A 17,375-nucleotide genomic window follows, 5' to 3' on the forward strand; every position below is an offset into this window, starting at 1 on the left:
CACCCTCTCTGCCACCGTCCCAGTGGCTGTTACCTCCCAGAGAGGAGTGCAAACTGCAGGGAGGGGGGCGGGGTTGGGTTTGAGGAGTGGGAGAATTTTGCTCGCTACATGTGGGTGGGCACGTGAGGAAAGCTGGGGGAGGAGCCTATGGGCTGGGAGACTGAGTAATACAAGGGTGAGGGACGGGCTTACTAAGGAGTGGAAGTTAAATGCCTAGGAGTGTGTTAGGATAGTAACAGCAGAATCTTCCAAACACAGATGCCATGAGTATGCTGGGGCACAGACAGGTTAAGGAGGTTCCTGGTGCTCACGAAGCCCGAGGGGCAGGGTGAGGGCATGCCAGCACTGCTTTGGGATGAGTTGATGAACTGGCTGGGTGCAGTAGCCTGACCTGAGAGACCTGTGGTGCACATCCTTGTGCTGGTGAAGTCCAGAAGCCTGAGCGTCATCATGCCTGCCCGAAGACCACCTCCTTCACAAAGCCTACTCAGACTTGTCCCATGGGTGTCACTCTATACCTTCTCAGACATTATGGCCCCCTATCCCATCCTGGGCCCACGGGTATCCTGGTTTCACCATCACTGCCCATGCTCCAATCCCAGACTTATACCTCAGGGGTGGAAGGTAGCTGAGGAGTACCAGTCCAGGTCACCGACACATGTGGGAACATGTCCACCTGCCTGTCAGTCCATCCACATTAATCCATTCACTGGTCAAGTTCACCTCCTCCTGTGCACCAGGCACTTCTGAAGGAGATTCCTGTGACATGACACCCGGGACTTCTCCCTTAGTAGTCCCTCCTGGATTTACAGGGATGAGAGCCATGCAGGGTAATGGCCAGTCTGTGGCAGAGCAAAAGTACCAAAGCAGAACCAAGTACCAAACACAGCAGCACAGCAATAAGGTAAAAATGGGAGGTCCTGTGCCTATGCGGGCACATGCGCGTGCGTGCGTGCGTGCGTGTGTGTGTGTGTGTGTGTGTGTGTGTGTGTGTGTGTGTAGTTAGCCTTTGTAGAGAAGGAATTAGGAGAGAAAAGTCGGGGGTGGCATCCTGCAGAAGGTGTCGGGGTAGGAAGCGCTGACACACGGCAGTGAGTTGTCCCTAGAGTAGGGCTAATGCTGACCCCAGAATGATGATGTACCAGGCAGGGTGATGAAGTCTTAGTTCATACTCTGCCCTTAATCCTCACAGGAACTCCAGAAGAGTGGAGCTATGACTACCTCCGTTTATAGATGGTGAAACGGAGGCTCCATAAGGCTAAATGAGTTTCTGTTAATTACATAAATTGTAAAGCAAGCCAGAATCTGTCTCTGCCTCTCTTTTTTTTTAGCTAGAGTTTCAGGGTTCCTCTGTATAGCTCTGGCTGGTTTAGAACTCTCTATGTAGACCAGGCTGGCTTTGAACTCACAGAGATCTTCCTGCCTCTGCTTCCCGAGTGCTGGGAATAAAGACATGTGCCATCACATGCAGCATCTAGAAACATTTCTAACTTTGAGGAGCAGCAGAACAGGGGTGATGGGGTGTTGCTCACTGGCAGAATGGGGTCTTGGTAGAGTTCTTGACAGTCATCTCTGTCTGGACCACTTCCTGGACACTTCCTCCAAGGGGACAGTCTGTTTCTCTTAGTGGCGGGGTTTTATTCTGTCTTGAAGACTGCTTCTTTGGTTCTGTGAGTTCTCTTCTAAGGCTACTGCCTCTATGGAGTTCTTGGCTAGCCCTAGTGCCTGCCTGAGGCTTTTTTTTTTTTTTGGAGACAGGGCCTCTCTACCTACCCTGGCTGTCCTGGAACTTACCATGTAGACCAGGCTGGCCTTAAACTCACAGAGATCCATCTACCTCTGTCTCCAGAGTGTTGGGACTAAAGGCGTGCACTACCATGCCCAACCACTTGAGGCCCACTCCTATAGATGGGATTTATCAGAGATCTTGCTGAGTTTCACAGCTGGCTACCTCCAGGTTAGCAGAACCTTCCACCAGCCTGCTTTGTGTCCGGGAGGTCTCACTGGAAACTCAGCAGCTTCCTTTGCGTAGGCACTGATCACTCTTGGCCTGGGGCTTCCTTTGACTCTGGCCTCTACTTTGGGAAAGTTTTCTTTTGTTTTATCACATATTTCCCCGTTCCTCCTCTTATGGCTTCTCTAGTTGAGCTTTGTCAGCTACTGTCTTTTCATGAGTCGCTTTTGTTGTTCTTTTCTCTGTCTGAGGCAGGATCTCATTATATATATATAGTTCTGGTTGGCTAGAATTCACTCTGTAGAACAGGCTGGCTTCTAACTTGTGGCCATCATCCTGCCTCAGCCTCCTGAATCCTGGGATTACAGCCGTGTGCCACTAGGCCTGGTTCTCATTTATCTGTGTTATTTAGCATTTCATTCTGTATGTTGTTCTTTATTATTATTATTGATAGTTCTGTGTGGGTTCTTGGGAACACATCCAGGGATTTTTGTATGCCAGTGAAGCATTCTACCACTCAGCTATATCCCAAATGCTAAAATGGCTTTATTCCTGCAAAGATCTTATTTAACTTTTTTTTTTTCTTTTTTGAAACAGCGTTTCTTTGTGTAACAGTTTGGCTGTCCTGGAACTCACTCTCTAGACCAGGCTGGCCTTAAACTCACAGAGATCCGCTTGCCTCTGTCTCCTGAGTGCTGGGATTAAAGGTGTGCACCACCACTGCCGAGCTTCTTATTTACCTTTAAAAATTTTTCTACCTAAGTGCTGTTAATAATTTCTATTTCCATTGTTGTCTTCATCAATTTTCTAAATTCTCCTCAAACATCTGCTTGTTCTCCTCGAAGAAGACCTTTGCAGGCTTGCTTCTCCTGCCCACTACAAATGCAGCACTGTTCAGATGTATTACTTTCTTTTCTGGCCTTATTCATTATAGCACTTGCCATTAACTGGCACTCTGATGTCAGACATTATACTAGTGTGTCTATTATTAGGTGTAGCACCCAACAGCACCACCCAGTACTGTGCTAGGATGTAAGTCCTCCCAGGACAAGTCCTGTCCTCTGGCTGGTGCTCGCTGAAAACACCTTAACATATCAGGGCGAGGCGGCGCACACCTTTGATTCCAGCACTGGGAGGCAGAGGAAGGTGGACCTCCGTTAGAGGCCAGCCTGGTCTACATGGTGAGAACTAGGACAGCCAGGGCTATGTAGAGAGACCCTAGAGGGTGAGGGAGTGAGGAGGGAAGGAGGGAAGGAGAGAAGGAGGGAGGGAAGGAGAGAGAGAGAGAGAGAGAGAGAGAGAGAGAGAGAGAGAGAGAGAGAGGACTCCTTAATGTGTTAATGTAAATTTATGGTGTGAGCGTAGCCTGCTGATTTGGGCTTCTGATATTAATCTTCTTCATTTCCCTTTTACTTATGGCTCCTTTTCCCTTTCCTTATCTTTTAAGAATGTTTCCTTTGGGGCTGGAGAGATCACTCAGTGGTTAAGAGCACTGGCTGTTCTTCCAGAGGAACTGAGTTCAATTCCCAGCACCCACATGGCAGCATACAACTGTCTGTAACTCCAGTTCTAGGGTACCCAACACCTCATACAGGTATACATGCAGGCAAAATACCAATGCACATAAATAAAAATTTAAAAAAAAGAAAAGAAAAAATAATGTTTCTTTCTTGGTATCATATATTCTCCACCCCATTTTGACAAAGTCTTGCTAAATAGTCCATGTTGGCCTCAAACTTGAGACCTTCCTGCATAGTCTCCTGAGAGGTGGGGCTTGCATGTGTGCATGATCACACCTGGTTTTTGTTGCTTTAATTTTAAATGATTTTTTGTTTGTTTGTTTTTTTGAGACAGGGTTTCTCTGTGTAGTTTTGGTGCCTGTCCTGGATCTTGCTCTGTAGACCAGGCTGGCCTCGAACTCACAGAGGCCTCTGCCTCCTGAGTGCTGGGATTAAAGGCGTGCGTCACCACCGCCCAGCCTTAAAATAATTTTATTTTTATTTATGCAGATGTGTGTATATCTGTGTATGTGTGTATGCCATCTGTGTACTGGTGTTCACAGAGACCAGAGGAGGATGTTGGGTCCCCGGATTTGAAAGTTACAGGAAATTGTGACCTGCCTGATGTGGATGCCAGGAACCTAAGTCAGCTTCTCTGGAAGAGTAGCTGTGCTAAGTCCTGAGCCATCTCTCCAGCTCACATTTTGTGCGTATGTGCTCACGAGTGTGCATGTGTGTGTGGATGAGTGTCTTGCCTGCCTGTATGTATGGATTGTACCACATGTGTGTACATGCCTGGTGTGTGTGGAGATCGGAAGAGGGTGTTGATACCTTGGAACCAGAGTCCTGGATGGTTGTGAGCCACCATGTAAGCTGGGAACTGAATACTATCCTCTGCAAGAGCAGCAAATGTTAACTGCTGAGCCAGCTCTCCACATCATTTTATTTTATTTTTTTGAGAGGAGGTTCTTTTAACTTGCAGTACTTTAAAAAAAAGTATGTATTTATGTGTGCATGTGCCATGGCATGCCTGTGGAGGTCAGAGGACAATTTGCAAGAGTTAGTTCTCTCTATTATGTGAGTCCTTGGGTCATCAGATTTGGCTGCTGATTCATCTTGCCAGCGTTGGTAGCAGGCTGCCTTTTTTATTTTATTTTTTGATAGGGTCTCACTATGTATCTGGGCCACAGAGATATGACAGTTTTTCTCCCAACTGCTGGGATTAAAGGTGTATGCCACCACACCTTATTCTTTTAATGTGTGTGTGTTTTTTTAAAGATTATTTATTTTATATATATATATGTGTGTTTTTGTTCTTGTTTTTGTTTTTTTTCTTTTCGAGACAGCGTTTCTCTGTGTAGTTTTTGGTCCAGTCCTGGATCTTGCTCTGTAGAACAGGCTGGCCTCGAACTCACAGAGATCCGCCTGGCTCTGCCTCCCGAGTGCTGGGATTAAAGGAGTGCGCTACCACTGCCTAGTTATATATGAGTGTTTTGCCTTCACATATACATGTGTACCAGGTGACCTGAGATATTAAGAGGGTGTTGGATCCCCTGGAACTGGGTTGGGGATAATTGTGAGACACTGTGTTGGTGCTGGAAACTGAACCCAGGTCCTCCGCAAGAGCATCAAGTGCTCTTAACCACTGAGCCATCTCTCCAGCTCCTAGAACATCTATTCTTAAACTCAATGCTTTTCTTGTAAAAACGTCTGTAAGCAGGAGCACTTCTTCTGAACTAGATACAGAGAAGGCAATGTGGGTAACTGGGGGTTTCAGTGTGTCTGCTCCGGCTGTGTGGGTCCTCCCCTGCAGAGTGACAGATCGAGGTCATACAGGAGACTTGGTGTCTCCACATACGCTGGGTCAGCAACAGTTCCTGTGTGGGAAGGTCTCATGCAATGTCTGCTCTGAGTAGCCAGACTCCACAGAAACCAGGTGGAAACACAGCCGCTAGAGGCAGGAAGTGGGTATGGGAGGGGAGGCTGCATTGTTCCCAGCCGCCCTGCTAACCAGGGCTCTGCCTCACAAGAGAACAGTCACAGAGAACGAGTCAGAACTAAAAAAAATATTTCATTTCATTCTGAATAAAAAACAGAACAGACAGAACTCTTGTAAATTCTGAAAACAATGTCATTGCTACGGAAAATTTCACAGAAATCATCAGGGAGTGTGGGGACCAAGGTACCAGCCCTGCCACGAAGGCTGCCTATCTGGAGTCACAGAGGAGGCTTTATGGGGCCAGCACAGGTGGTAGCAGAGCCTGAATCAGGCTCAGGGTGCAGCTTCTAGCTGCTGCCCCAAAACCCAGTGGCACCGAGAGCTGCCAGGTCTTCAGGGTCGCTGTGTGCGGGCACCTTTGCGGCTGCGTGTGGCCCACATGCCCCGCTTCGAGTGGTAGTGGTGGTAAAAGTGCCGCAGCCGAAGCCTCTCCACCTCCAGCCCTGCCTGCAGGACCCTGGGATGGGTGGGTGGGATGTCAGAGCCCCGGTTCAGGTGCTGGGACTCAGGGCTGCCCAGACACTGCAGGAGCCTGGGGCTGGGGAGGGTTCTTGGGAGTGGGGCAGATGGGAGGGGTTTGGGAGGAAGATGAGATGTCTCAGTGTAAGGGAGGGCAGTCACCTGTCCAGAAGTTCCCAGTCCTCGCCTCCCCACTGGTCACGGAACTCCTCAGTGTTCATGCCTCCTACCCTGTCGAAGTCTGACTTATAGATCCCAAAGAGGCCAAATCCATTCACTTCCCAGTAACCTTGGAGCGGGGAGGATGATCATCAGGCAGCAGTCCTTAACATTTTCTCCCCAGGGAAGACTGGAGGACCCCAGGAGGAATTCCAAGAAGCCTCCTTATTTTGGAGTCTCTTAAGGGGCTTGGTATTTGATCATAACCCACGAACTCACAGGTCCACAGAGGAAAGGGTCTTATGAACCCTGCACTTCGGGGTCCTCTTACCCGGGAGGTTAGGCCTGGATTTTGCCCTGGTGGTTGTGAGAACTTGGGGTTCCTGGGGAACACTCAGATCCTTACCATGTGGGTTCCACGGTGAACTCCCACAGCCCAGACGCATGACCACAGGGGCGAAGGCCAGCTTGCCCTCCACACAGTGCTTGCGGATGCTGTCCAGGATGTTAGGTGGGAAGTGGATGTGCAGGTCACAGAGGAAAACGATGCTGCTGGGGTCCTGTAGGGTGGGAGGTCTGAGCCCTGCCCACCTCCCCAAGGCAAGCTCAGCACCCTCATTTCTCTCCCCTAAGCTCTTGACTGGCCCACAGACCTCTACTGCATCCACTCCGGTTTGCAGGCCTGCAGAGCGTTCGAAGTTTCCAGTTCGTCTCAGGTACTGGTACCTGGGGAAGGGATCACAGGAATCATCAAGGGAGGTAGATAGGATCAGGACAACCCACCTCCCACAAGAGAAAAGATCTTTGGCCTCACTAGGTGGTGGTGGTGATCATCATTACCGAGGTAGCCGAGCCGCACGCAAGGCCCTCTCCACATCCATGTCCTCGCTCTCAAAGTCCACTAAGATGATGTTGAAGTGCGAGTCCCCCGTATGCACATGCAGCGCCGTCATATCGGCCAGGAACTGCACTACCCAGCGAGCCTGATTCTTCACTGGAGGAGAGGGTGCCACTGAGCCAGCATGACTGAACAGCATGCTTTCTCATTGGAAAACCCTCTTCAGCCACCCACACCTTTGGCATTAGCATGCCCCCACCACCACTGAGGCGCACATACCTGGCACAATAAAGTGAACCATGACATCCTGACGCCAGGCCAGATGCAAGGGCCGGCAGAGCTCTGGGCGACTGTCTGAGCGGATGGAGGGGGCAGGAGGGGGCTCAGGACTTTCTCCATCCTCATCCCCGATGCGTGCTCCAGGCAATCGCAGGAAGACATATTCTGACAGGCGCTGGCGGCCGCCTCCACGCTCTTGCAATTCCAATTCCAGGAGGAAGCGGCTTCCACGTGCAGAGTCGCGGCGCTTCTCCACGTTCACGATGCGCAGAAGCGAGAAGCGCCTGCGAGGCAGGGCTGATTAGCCAAGGGCCGTAATTCCACTTAACGCCCCCACTTCACCCCGAGAACCACGCAGCTACGCTCCTCAGACCGCATTACACCTGCAACCCGCTCCTTTCGTCCCAGAGGCAAGTTGACCTTCCCACATCTCACTTCCCCAGACCAGCAGGAAGTTGAGAAGGCTACACTAGGAGGTGCTGTGAGCCCAGGATTGTCGTGTTCTCCTAGATGACTTCCTTTGCCTGATTTTCTTTGTCCTGGGGTGCTGTTTCAGGCCTCTCTTGCTATGGTCAGCTTCCTAGGCAGCCATCAGGAGGATGTTGGTCCTCCCCTGCCACCCCCCACCTCCAGCAGGCGTCTCTATTTTGTCTTGGGCAAGAGTTCTCAGGCTATTCATTCTGCTTCCTACCTCCTGGTGACAGCTAGTGCTTCTCTATAGGAACCCAGCAGTGTGACTTCAGATGGGCCCAGACTCATAGGTGTGACTCACCGCTCCCCTCACCCCAGGTCAGGAACCTCTACCCTCACAACCAAACACTTTAGGTTACTCCTTGGGGCTACCCACACCCTAGCACCCAGATGTGCAAAACAAGGTCACACCTTGACCACTCACGGTGGACAGTGCCCTAAAGAGACCCTGGGGCTGTCCTTACAAACTGTTTCAGGAAACCTGTCCTCTGAACCACCTGGGACTGTCCTGCACCACCAATGGGGGAGAGTCTTAGGCCACCTCATCACTGCCCTGTTTGAGGACTATCATGCTCTTGTCCTCTGGAACAGCCTTACAACCCCTACCTGTCCAAAACTTCCTGTTGAGCCTGGCTCTTTCTATCCATGAGCTAGACACCCTGTCTCGATGTCCCTGTGTTCATCGAGGTCCACAAAGGTTCTACCTTTCCTCAAGGCTGACAATGTACAGAACAGACTCTCATAAGAATTCCCTCAAAGATAAATTATGGCCCTAATCTCCCTCAAAATGGGGTAGAGACAGCTTGGATTCCTAAGACCTAGGAGGCCAAGGGGGCCAGTGAGCAGGGGCCCTGGGATCTCCCCCTTGAGTTAGAGTCCCCCAGACCCTTCAGTGCTCTACAAGGAGATGTTGGGTGGTCCTGACCTTGACCCTTCAGTGTCTCTTGTCCCTGAAAAGGCTGTCTGCCTTTGACCCGGCTAACCCTGACAACTGTCCCCTGCAGTCTGGATTCATCCTAGAGTCTAGGTCCAAGGTGACGGATTTGGAGCTTGGCAGTGAAGGAGTATGGAGCCAGTCTCGAGTGGGGCTCCAGAGAGCCCTTCAACCTGGGCAAGGCAGAACAGTAAGACACTCATCACTGCAGAGGGAAAAGGGGATCAGAGAGCCGGTGAGAGCCAAGGAAGGCCTGAGATTCCTGTGGGGGACAGCATGCCCTCTCTCCAAGCAGCAACCTGCCCCATACCCGCCATGGCGTGCATTAAGTCGCTCCATGTACTGAGCCACCACATCCACCGCCTCAGCCTCAGGAAGCTGCAGGTTCCCAGACACGTTGCAGCGCAGGTCATTCCAGTCGGAGCGCAGCAGCTCGAAGTCCATGGCACCCACACTGAATGTACGCTGCCAGTCAATGGCATCCTCGCGCCAGCGGCCCAGTGGCCGACCAGCGGCCTGCTCCTCCTCTTCCTCACTATCTTCTGATGTGGCCTCATCACCAGGGGCCCCATCATCCTCCCCTTCTTCACCCTCTCCAGGCAGCTGTGGCCTGGACACCTGAGACAAGCTCAGGAAGGAGGTCACAGGCTGTGTTTCCACCGAGGAGTTCAAGTCCACTGTGGGCACCATGAGTCCCTGTCCATGCAACTGGCCCTCTGGGCCTCCCTGGGTGGTCTGTGCCCTGACTGGGGGCTTTAGTTCAGTGATCTTGGGGCCACTGGTCCTATAGCCCTGGGTCCGCGGTGGATGTGGGGGCATCCGCAGCTGCACTCTGGGCAGAGGCTTGGGGCGTAGGAAGACACCAGGGAAGGGTGGCCAGGGTGAGTCTCTCAGTGCCTTTGGGGAAGCCCGCTGTCCAGGTCGCACCCTGGTCACATACACCTTTGAGGGAGACTTCTCCACAGTCCGGGGAGGTGGAGCTCTCCCCAAGAAGAGGGGCAGGGGGCGTGGGGCCCAATTCAGGGCCCGGGAGTGTCTGGGGGTCTGCTCATCCAGAGGACTGGTTGTAGGTGGGGTAGGGGTGGCTGTAGTCCCGACGGAGGCTGTTGGGGTGGGGGTCCTGTGGCTCTGCCGTAGGGATGCATCAGAGGGCTCCAGACTGTCTAACAGTTCCTGCTCATCCTCATCATCCAGGAAGTCTGTAGAGAGCGTCTGGTAAGCGAGTATCTGGCAGATGGGCTGGGTGGACAGCAGGAATAGGGCACTCACCGTCGGGGTTGAGGAAGAGGAAGGCTCTACGTTGAACTTCTTCTTCCTCATCTTCCTCCTTGTCCATCTTCATGTATTTATAGAACCCAAACCTGGAGGAGAAAGGGCATCAGAGACCTTCCTCACGGAGGCCCCTCCTCCTCGTTCCGATAGGACAAACCCCCACCCCAACCTACCTTTCCAGGTATAGTGGGGATTCGCGGTAGAAGCATTTGTTCTCCGTCTCCATGTGAGTGAGACGGGTGTGGTCATTGGGATAGATGAAGGACAGGTACACCTGCAGGTAGGGCCAAGAGCTCAGGGGTAGGGCTTGGGGGAAAGGGTTGCTCTAGGAAGCCTCTCTCACTGGGCACTTACAAACTGTAGTCCTTGGTATCTGGCTATGGGAAAATCCTTGAGGACATAGGTAGGCGCATAGGTACAGGGCTCCAGTACATTCTCCAGGCTCAGAGGTTCCATCCGAGGAGCTGTAAGTAGAGGGCAGTCAGTCACTTGGTGGCCTGGGCCTCACCCCGCTCCATCCCCACCCTCCTCTGGAGCCTCCTCTCACTGAGGAAGAAGGTGTCCCTGGGATCTGGCCGCAGCATGTCGGCACTGGGTTCCTCGTGTGCTGGGTATCCCCCTACATAGCTGGCGGGAGACTGAGGCACATGGGTCACATGGTCCATCTTCAGAGATGACTCATCTGAGAGTAGAAGGATGTCTGGAGCTTCAGCCTACCCTTCACCATCCCCATGCTGAGCCCATCAGAACCCAGCCATTCCCCTGAGGAAGGACCCAGCCCGCACCTGTGTACAGGGAAATGTGAGCAGAGCCAATGATCTCGAACTTCAGACCAGGCAGGAAAGCTCGCCACTGGGGGTGTGGGGATAGGAAAGAGGTTGGGTCGTGGTAGGTGGTGTTCCTTAGTTCGGGGGTGAGGGACTAGAGAGCGAAAATCCTCAAAGGATGTAAGAAGCTTTGTGGGTAGAGAGGGAGGGAGGCGGCATCTGATATAAGGCCCAAAAGGTTGAGGGGTTCAAGGGACAGATCCAGACCCCATCCACCTTCATCCCCTCCCTCCCTCTTTCCAACAAGGATTGCCAGTTATAACTTATTATCCCATTTTCTCTCTGGTTTTTGCATGTTGCCTTCCTGGGGTCTCTGCTGAACTCTTCCTCAGCCCCAGACCTAGGATCTGCCGCCAGATGGCTTCCCCATAGCCCAGCTCCATGGCTGCTCCTGAGTCTCCTTACAGATGTGTTCCTCTGTTAATCTGGGGCTCCTGGGGGGCTAACTCTGCACTTCCGTAGCCAGCTTGTCCTAGACCTTTGTACCAACACCTCTGCTTCCCTAGGACCATCGAAACCCTGAGTCTCATCTCTACCGAGGTAGATACGTAATATCCCATGGTGCTGAGGTTGAGAACCCCCCCTCCTACTGAGGTCACTGTTCCTCATCCTCCGGGCTCTTCCATCTTGCTGAGGAACCTTTCTCCCTACCTCCCAGCTACATGTCTTTCTTCCCTGTGATGGCTGATACTGATTTTCAACCTGACAGGATCTAAAATCACTGGAGGCAAACTCTGGGCATGTCGGTGAGGGATTTTCTAGATGGGGTTAATTGGGGGAGAAGACCTACCCTAAAATGTGGGCAGTACCATTCCATGGACTGGGGTCCAAAACTGAATAGAAAGGAGAAAGTGAGCTGAGCACCAGCGTTCATCTCTCTCTGTTCCAGACTGCAGATGCAATCTAAGCGGCTACCTCACACTCCTGCCAGGACTCCCCCTCCGTGATGGGCTGCACCCTCAAACTGTGAGCTAAAACAAACCCTTCCTTAAGTCGCTTCTTGTCAGGTACTTTGTGACAGTGATAGTCATGGCAATAAAAAGGTAACAATACACTTTCCATTTCTTGGCTTCCCGTTGTTCCACAGAGGCCAGAGGGGCCCCTGGCAGGCAAACCTCATTGCCCCTCTCACACGACAGTCTGAGCAGTTCAGCACAGCATTACAGCTCAGGCCTGGCCTGGCCACCAGACTTCTTGGAGTCTCAGAAGATGCTAGAAGATGGGGGCCAGTTCTCCAGGTACAGCATTTACATGTTGTGCTTCCTGCTGTACACTCTCTCCCCCACGTCTCCTGGTGAAGGGCCACTTTTCAGTGCAGCCCCTCCGAGCATCCAGCAGGCACAACGTGCCCTCTTGACCCTGGCCCATGTCCCTGCATATCTGCTTTATTTCCTAGACTGGAAATCCCTTTGGGTTGTGGACCACCCTGCAGTGCCTGTCCATTAAGGACATGGGAAGTGGATGGGAGGAGAGCTGTGGTCTTTGGGGCTCCTCCAGAGGGCAGGCCACACTCACACCCACTTCCACATGGTCTGAGCCCTTGTCGTCTTGCTTGTGAAGCAGTTCGAAGTAGTATCTCCGGGAGGCCATGAGCCTGTGGACATAAGGAGTCGGGGTTGTCTCCCACCAAACAGATGAAGAGCCCAGAGAGTGAAGAAAGACTCTCACATCCCTCTGGGATGGTCCCTCAGGAGGAGGATGCTTGTGTAATATGGGCAAGGGTGACACCCAGCCTCCCTCTCACATGCCAACACGCACGCGCGCGCGCACGCACACACACACACACACACACACACACACACACACACGATGCATGCACCCTCACTCACCGCCGCGGCTTAGACACCTGGGAACTGAACTTAGTGAATTCTCCCGGTGCTGTCCACTCAGAGCCAGTCTAGGGGTGACACAAGGAAGGGGTAGAAGCGTGATCACATTTTCCTCGTGGGCATCTGACACATTCAGTCTGTATTTTCAAGAGGCTGCAGGAGGCCCAGTGAAGACAGACATGGTGCAGACAGAGCGAGGAAGGAGGGCAGAACCTACCTTGCCCACAAAGGCTACAAGCTGGGCAGCTGCTGGGCTCTCGTCCAAGCTCAGCCAGAACTCAGAGTTGTCATCCGAAGCCACGGAGAACTGGATGTCTCCTAGTCCACAGGACACAGGCGCAGTAAGCCGGACTGTTCGAGGCATCTTGCCCCTGGCATACCCCACCTACTCACCATCTCTGGCTGGGTGGATGAAGCCAAAAATCCGGAGTCCGTAGTTCTTCCACTTAGGGGACACGGCTAACTTTGTCACAGTGGTGCGAGTCTGCCGGTAGGGCAACAACCATTGACTCACAGCTCATCACATGCCGTGCCCGCTCTGCCCACCCGTCCTTTCCTGAGGTACTCACATGAGGAAACAGCGGGAAGTGCAGGTTCCTTCTCAAGTGGCCCACAGCACCCCCACACCAGTCCTCAAATACGTGCAGGTTCACCTGTCCCTTGAACTAGGGGCCGGAGGGGACTTGAGCTGTTACACAGCCTGCTTCACCCCTCCGCCCAGCCCAGCCCAGCCCAGCCCCACCCAACCCAACAGAGCTCACCTCTTCCCGCCATGGAGGTGTCTGGTGAGTGAGGTTCAATGGTGGTGGCTTTCTAGCTCCTCCAGGAAACAGCATGTTTGGGACCCGCCCCTCAGGCTGCAGGAAAGGGTAGCCATGTTAGCATTCTAAAGGCAGGAAGTGTCACAACTGCACAGTCCATCTAGGTATACACACACACACACACCAAAGCAGAACTTCATGGTCCCCCTTTTGCATATCACCTAAGTACTCTCCACATAGACACCCTCAGCAAGCTTGCCCAGGTAGGTAGGTATGATGCACTGACAGGATGCACAACATAAGCAGATCATCGATTGCTACCCAGACACAGCATCCAGGCTGGGATGCTGAAGCTCACATACAACCCATGGCTCTAGCTATCCATGGCCTAAGCCTAAGATACAACAGTGGCCTCTCGTGCAGTTTTTTCCTGGTCACTGCTTACCACTTGCTCCTCTTCATGACTTTCACTGGAGTCCTCTGCCCTCTGCGTGGACGATCCCACTCGGACACCCCTGCTGTCTGTCACACCAGTCAGCTTCTCACTATCTGCAGAGAGCATGTGAAGTGTCAGGCCCCAGACTCTCTCTAAGGTTAGCATCTTTGTTGTGGGGAGGGGTGGGGACGGGAAGAGTTGCTGAAGCTCCTGCACTTCTGATCCTTCATTTTGGGGCCCCTCTAGAACCCACCTAGAGTGGGAAGTGCAAAGCAAGAGTCCCTCTCCAGCTCTTTTCCAGTCCTGGAGGACAGATGGAAGCAGGACTATACGCACACTCAGGATACTGTGAAACTACACACGCTCACCCCCATCTGGTGATCTTCTGAAGGGCTTTGCCTTGGGTAGAACTGCAGATGGCCTGGCACCCTCGATGCCTTGCCCATGTGCTAGGGTGCCTGCCTCCTGACTCTCCCCAGATCTTATGAAGACATGTCCACAACTGCCCCTCTAGTTTGGGGTAGAACACCCCTGTACCTTGTTTCAGCCCACTTCCTGGACCTTCTCCCTAAGCTTCAAGCCCACGTCATTCCTAGGTGTCCACTCTTCTGGACTTGAGTCTTCAAAGACAGGAAGTTTCACTTTATCGCAGTCCTGTCTCTCCTGGTGCTCCCAGTGAGAGACACTGGATCCAGGAACCCTTCCTGTTTCAAACTAGGCTTTGCATCCACATCGACCCCTCGGCGCAGAGCTCAGAAGCTAGGCTCTTGTTTGGGTACAGACGGGCCCAAACTGTCTCTAGGTGAGGGGTTGCCTGTGGTCTCTTCTCTTGAAATTCCTGTGGTACCTCTCACTTGCTCTACATTCTCAATCCTTTCCTGACCAGCCAGGAAGTGAACAACAGACTCGCTTGGTCAAATTCCCAGAGCCTGGCTTGGATAGCCTGGTCTGGATACCCACAGCCCCTCCAGCTAAGCCCAGGCATCTGGCATACGGGGAGCCTTCCGTAGTGGGGTTTCAGCCCAGGCCACTATCACCATCTTGCAGGAGCTAAGCCTCAGCACAGAGGGCGTGCAGACAGGCTTCTGCCCCAATCTCACTTGTGGAAATCTGGAAGCACAGACTGCTGGACACCCACTGAATGTTGCCTGCACTGAAGACTGACTACATGGTCAGGAAAGCCTTAGACACATGCAGCTGCTCAGCTTCTCACAAGCCGTGTAGTGCCTGGTGGGATCCCAGGTGGCCAGACAAGAGGTGGGGCTTCAGCCCAGAGTAAAGTCCATGTGGCCGGGACCCCATCTGTGCAGCCCAGGCTGCTTCTAGCAGTGCCACTGGGCAGCACTGGTCTTCCAGGAGCCAGGAGAGATCCTACCCACCCAGGAGGAATCAGAGCCAGCTGCCCTAATGATCCAACCTTCAGCAGTGGGCCTCCCTGTCTTCACCCCTTCCTGGTTGGTCTCAGGATCACATTGCTCAGGAAGTTAGCCGGGAGGAAGGGAGGCCTGTGGCTGTTGAGAAACCCACAAGGGGAGCTGATAGGGGCTGGGTTTATTGGGTACTAGGTCAGCTCTGGGTCCAGACCTATCAGCTCACAGCTGAGACAAGGCTTCTCTTAGGGATAGATAGAGATGTGCCAGGGTATCTTGAAGATGTCACAGTTATAAGGTACATGGATTGGGATGACCCATAGACTTTCTTTGGGGCTGGGATCTGTCTCAGATCCTTGGCCCTGGATCTGGTGGAAGATGTATGGAAGCGGGTGTCCAGGTGCATGCGGAGGCAAAGGACCTTCTGCAGGTTAGAGACAGGAGCAGGCTGAACAGGGAGTTTGGGATCCATCAGGTGGAGTGGACCAGGACGTCACAAGTCAGTGTCTTTCAGAGGACAGACACTTGCTACCTTCCTCCTTATATCCTCAGCTCACCAGCCTCCTTCACAAGGATCAGAGACAGCCTGGCTGGGCTCTATCCAGCTTGGTTGGGCTTCTCGGATCCATTCCCTGGTCTTTTTCTACCTAGCTGTTACTGACGCCCACCCTGCTCTGGAACTTTTTCACCGAAGTGTGGGTCAATGGCCACCATCTCCAGAGGTTCTCCCCTGCTTCTAGCCCACCAGGCTCGCCAGGCCTGAGCTGCTTTGTACATCCTCTACCCACTCTTACTTAAATGTGCAGACTACAAGCATTTACTCAAGTTAGCACTGATCCCTAGCACATAGGCATCTCAGTCCACAGTCACAGGTGTACCCAGGGTTTCCAACTGTGTTGGCCACTCTAGGCAGCTGGATCCCTCAACGCCACCCTTACCCCCCACCCCCAGCAGACAAGGAAACTGAGGCCCTGCTAAGTAGGCAAGGGCCTGCCAGGCCTCTTGGCTAAGGGCACGGGTGCCCGCAATAGCCCACCGTTAACTCCATCACTACTGGGTCTAAGCCAGATTCCAGGGTCAGAAAAGGTTAGGGATGCGCCCCAAGAGGGTCCCCGGCGTTACTGCTGACGTCATCGGGAGTCCCGCCGAAGAGAGCCGCGACCCCTCCCCCAATATAGCGGAGCTGGGAGGAGCACGGCAGCAGGGGCTCTGGGCAGTCAGACCCCCCCGCGCCTTGGGAGGCCCGGGCCCTCACGCCGCGCGCCCTCGCGTACCTCGCCCGTAGCCCAGCCGCTGGCGCAGCGCGCGGCCCGGGCGCACCAGGCTCCGGTGCACGTACGTGAGCCACGCGGCGCAGGTGAGCAGCAGCAACAGCAGCAGCAGCTTCATCTGCTTGCGGACCTTCTTCACCGGGAACCACGGCATCGCGACGCCACACTCAGAGGCGTCGCTGCGGCCCCCCGGCCCCGCCTGCCCCGCCCCACATCCCCCGGCCCACCCTGCTGCGCTCAGCGCCTGCAGCCTCGCATGGCCCTTTGTCCGCCGCCGGGACTACGGGATTCGGTCGCGACGCCCGGGCTGCTCGGGCCGCGGTCGGGGTGGGCGGTGGGAGCGGCTCTTCGAGGCGCTCCCCCGCCCGCCCCTCCCGGCTGCTTAAGCTCCTCCGGCCGCCGCGGGACCGAGCAGCATCCACGCTGCGGTGCTACCCACCGTGAAACGGGACCGGCGGCCGCGTGGCTAGAGCCAATCGGCCGCGGCCAGCCTGCGCACAACCAATCCGTGATGCTCGGAGGCGGGGCGGCGCGTTAGGGTGTGCCAGTGGTCCTCACGACGCGCGCACTTACCTGGTCTGCGCCGGCCGCGCGCCCGGGGATGCGGGGGTTGTGGGTACCGAATCCGCGGGGAGGGACACCAGGGACGTTCAGGGAGAGGGATGTAAGAGGTCGCTGTCACCGTGGAGGCCGTGGCGGGGGTGAGGGGTGCTGCGGGAAGACGGCTATGTGTCTGGGAAAACCTTAGGGATAATGAGCACGCAGAGAAAGCTTGTGGACCAAAGAGGAGCTCAGCTTAGGTCTCAGTCGGACTTGAACTAGGTTGGGATGTTCTAGTTCGTTTAGCTGTGATGGAGGACAGGTGGGTGGAGGGTGGTTCTGTCGAGATTGCTTCTGTTGTGTACTCTGTTTGCTTTCTTGCTGGCGCATCTAAACCCGCCTGACTACCGCGGCTCTTCTACCTTGCCACCAGTCGGTTCTTCTTGAGGTTCCAGCCTATTGACCACAGTACTTCAG

The 17,375-nt window shown here is 53.8% G+C and overlaps 1 protein-coding gene across 1 annotated transcript; it reads right to left on the reverse strand.

Moving 5' to 3' along the window:
• Positions 1-5,511: 5,511 nt before the first annotated feature.
• B4galnt4 (beta-1,4-N-acetyl-galactosaminyltransferase 4) lies at positions 5,512-16,514 on the reverse strand. The gene is made up of 20 exons (XM_059249909.1): positions 16,362-16,514; positions 13,727-13,830; positions 13,282-13,377; positions 13,090-13,185; positions 12,914-13,004; positions 12,738-12,838; positions 12,521-12,588; positions 12,207-12,285; positions 10,650-10,716; positions 10,412-10,546; positions 10,219-10,328; positions 10,038-10,138; positions 9,862-9,953; positions 8,903-9,791; positions 7,188-7,471; positions 6,911-7,064; positions 6,724-6,796; positions 6,477-6,630; positions 6,074-6,200; positions 5,512-5,909 (listed from the first exon to the last, which is right to left on the reverse strand). The coding sequence occupies exons 1-20, from the start codon at positions 16,510-16,512 to the stop codon at positions 5,786-5,788; spliced, it is 3,096 nt and encodes a 1,031-aa protein (XP_059105892.1). The 5' UTR covers positions 16,513-16,514; the 3' UTR covers positions 5,512-5,785.
• Between the last annotated feature and the right edge of the window lie 861 nt (positions 16,515-17,375).

The sequence above is a fragment of the Peromyscus eremicus genome, chromosome 1 (assembly GCF_949786415.1).
Source record: "Peromyscus eremicus chromosome 1, PerEre_H2_v1, whole genome shotgun sequence".
Taxonomy (NCBI): domain Eukaryota; kingdom Metazoa; phylum Chordata; class Mammalia; order Rodentia; family Cricetidae; genus Peromyscus; species Peromyscus eremicus.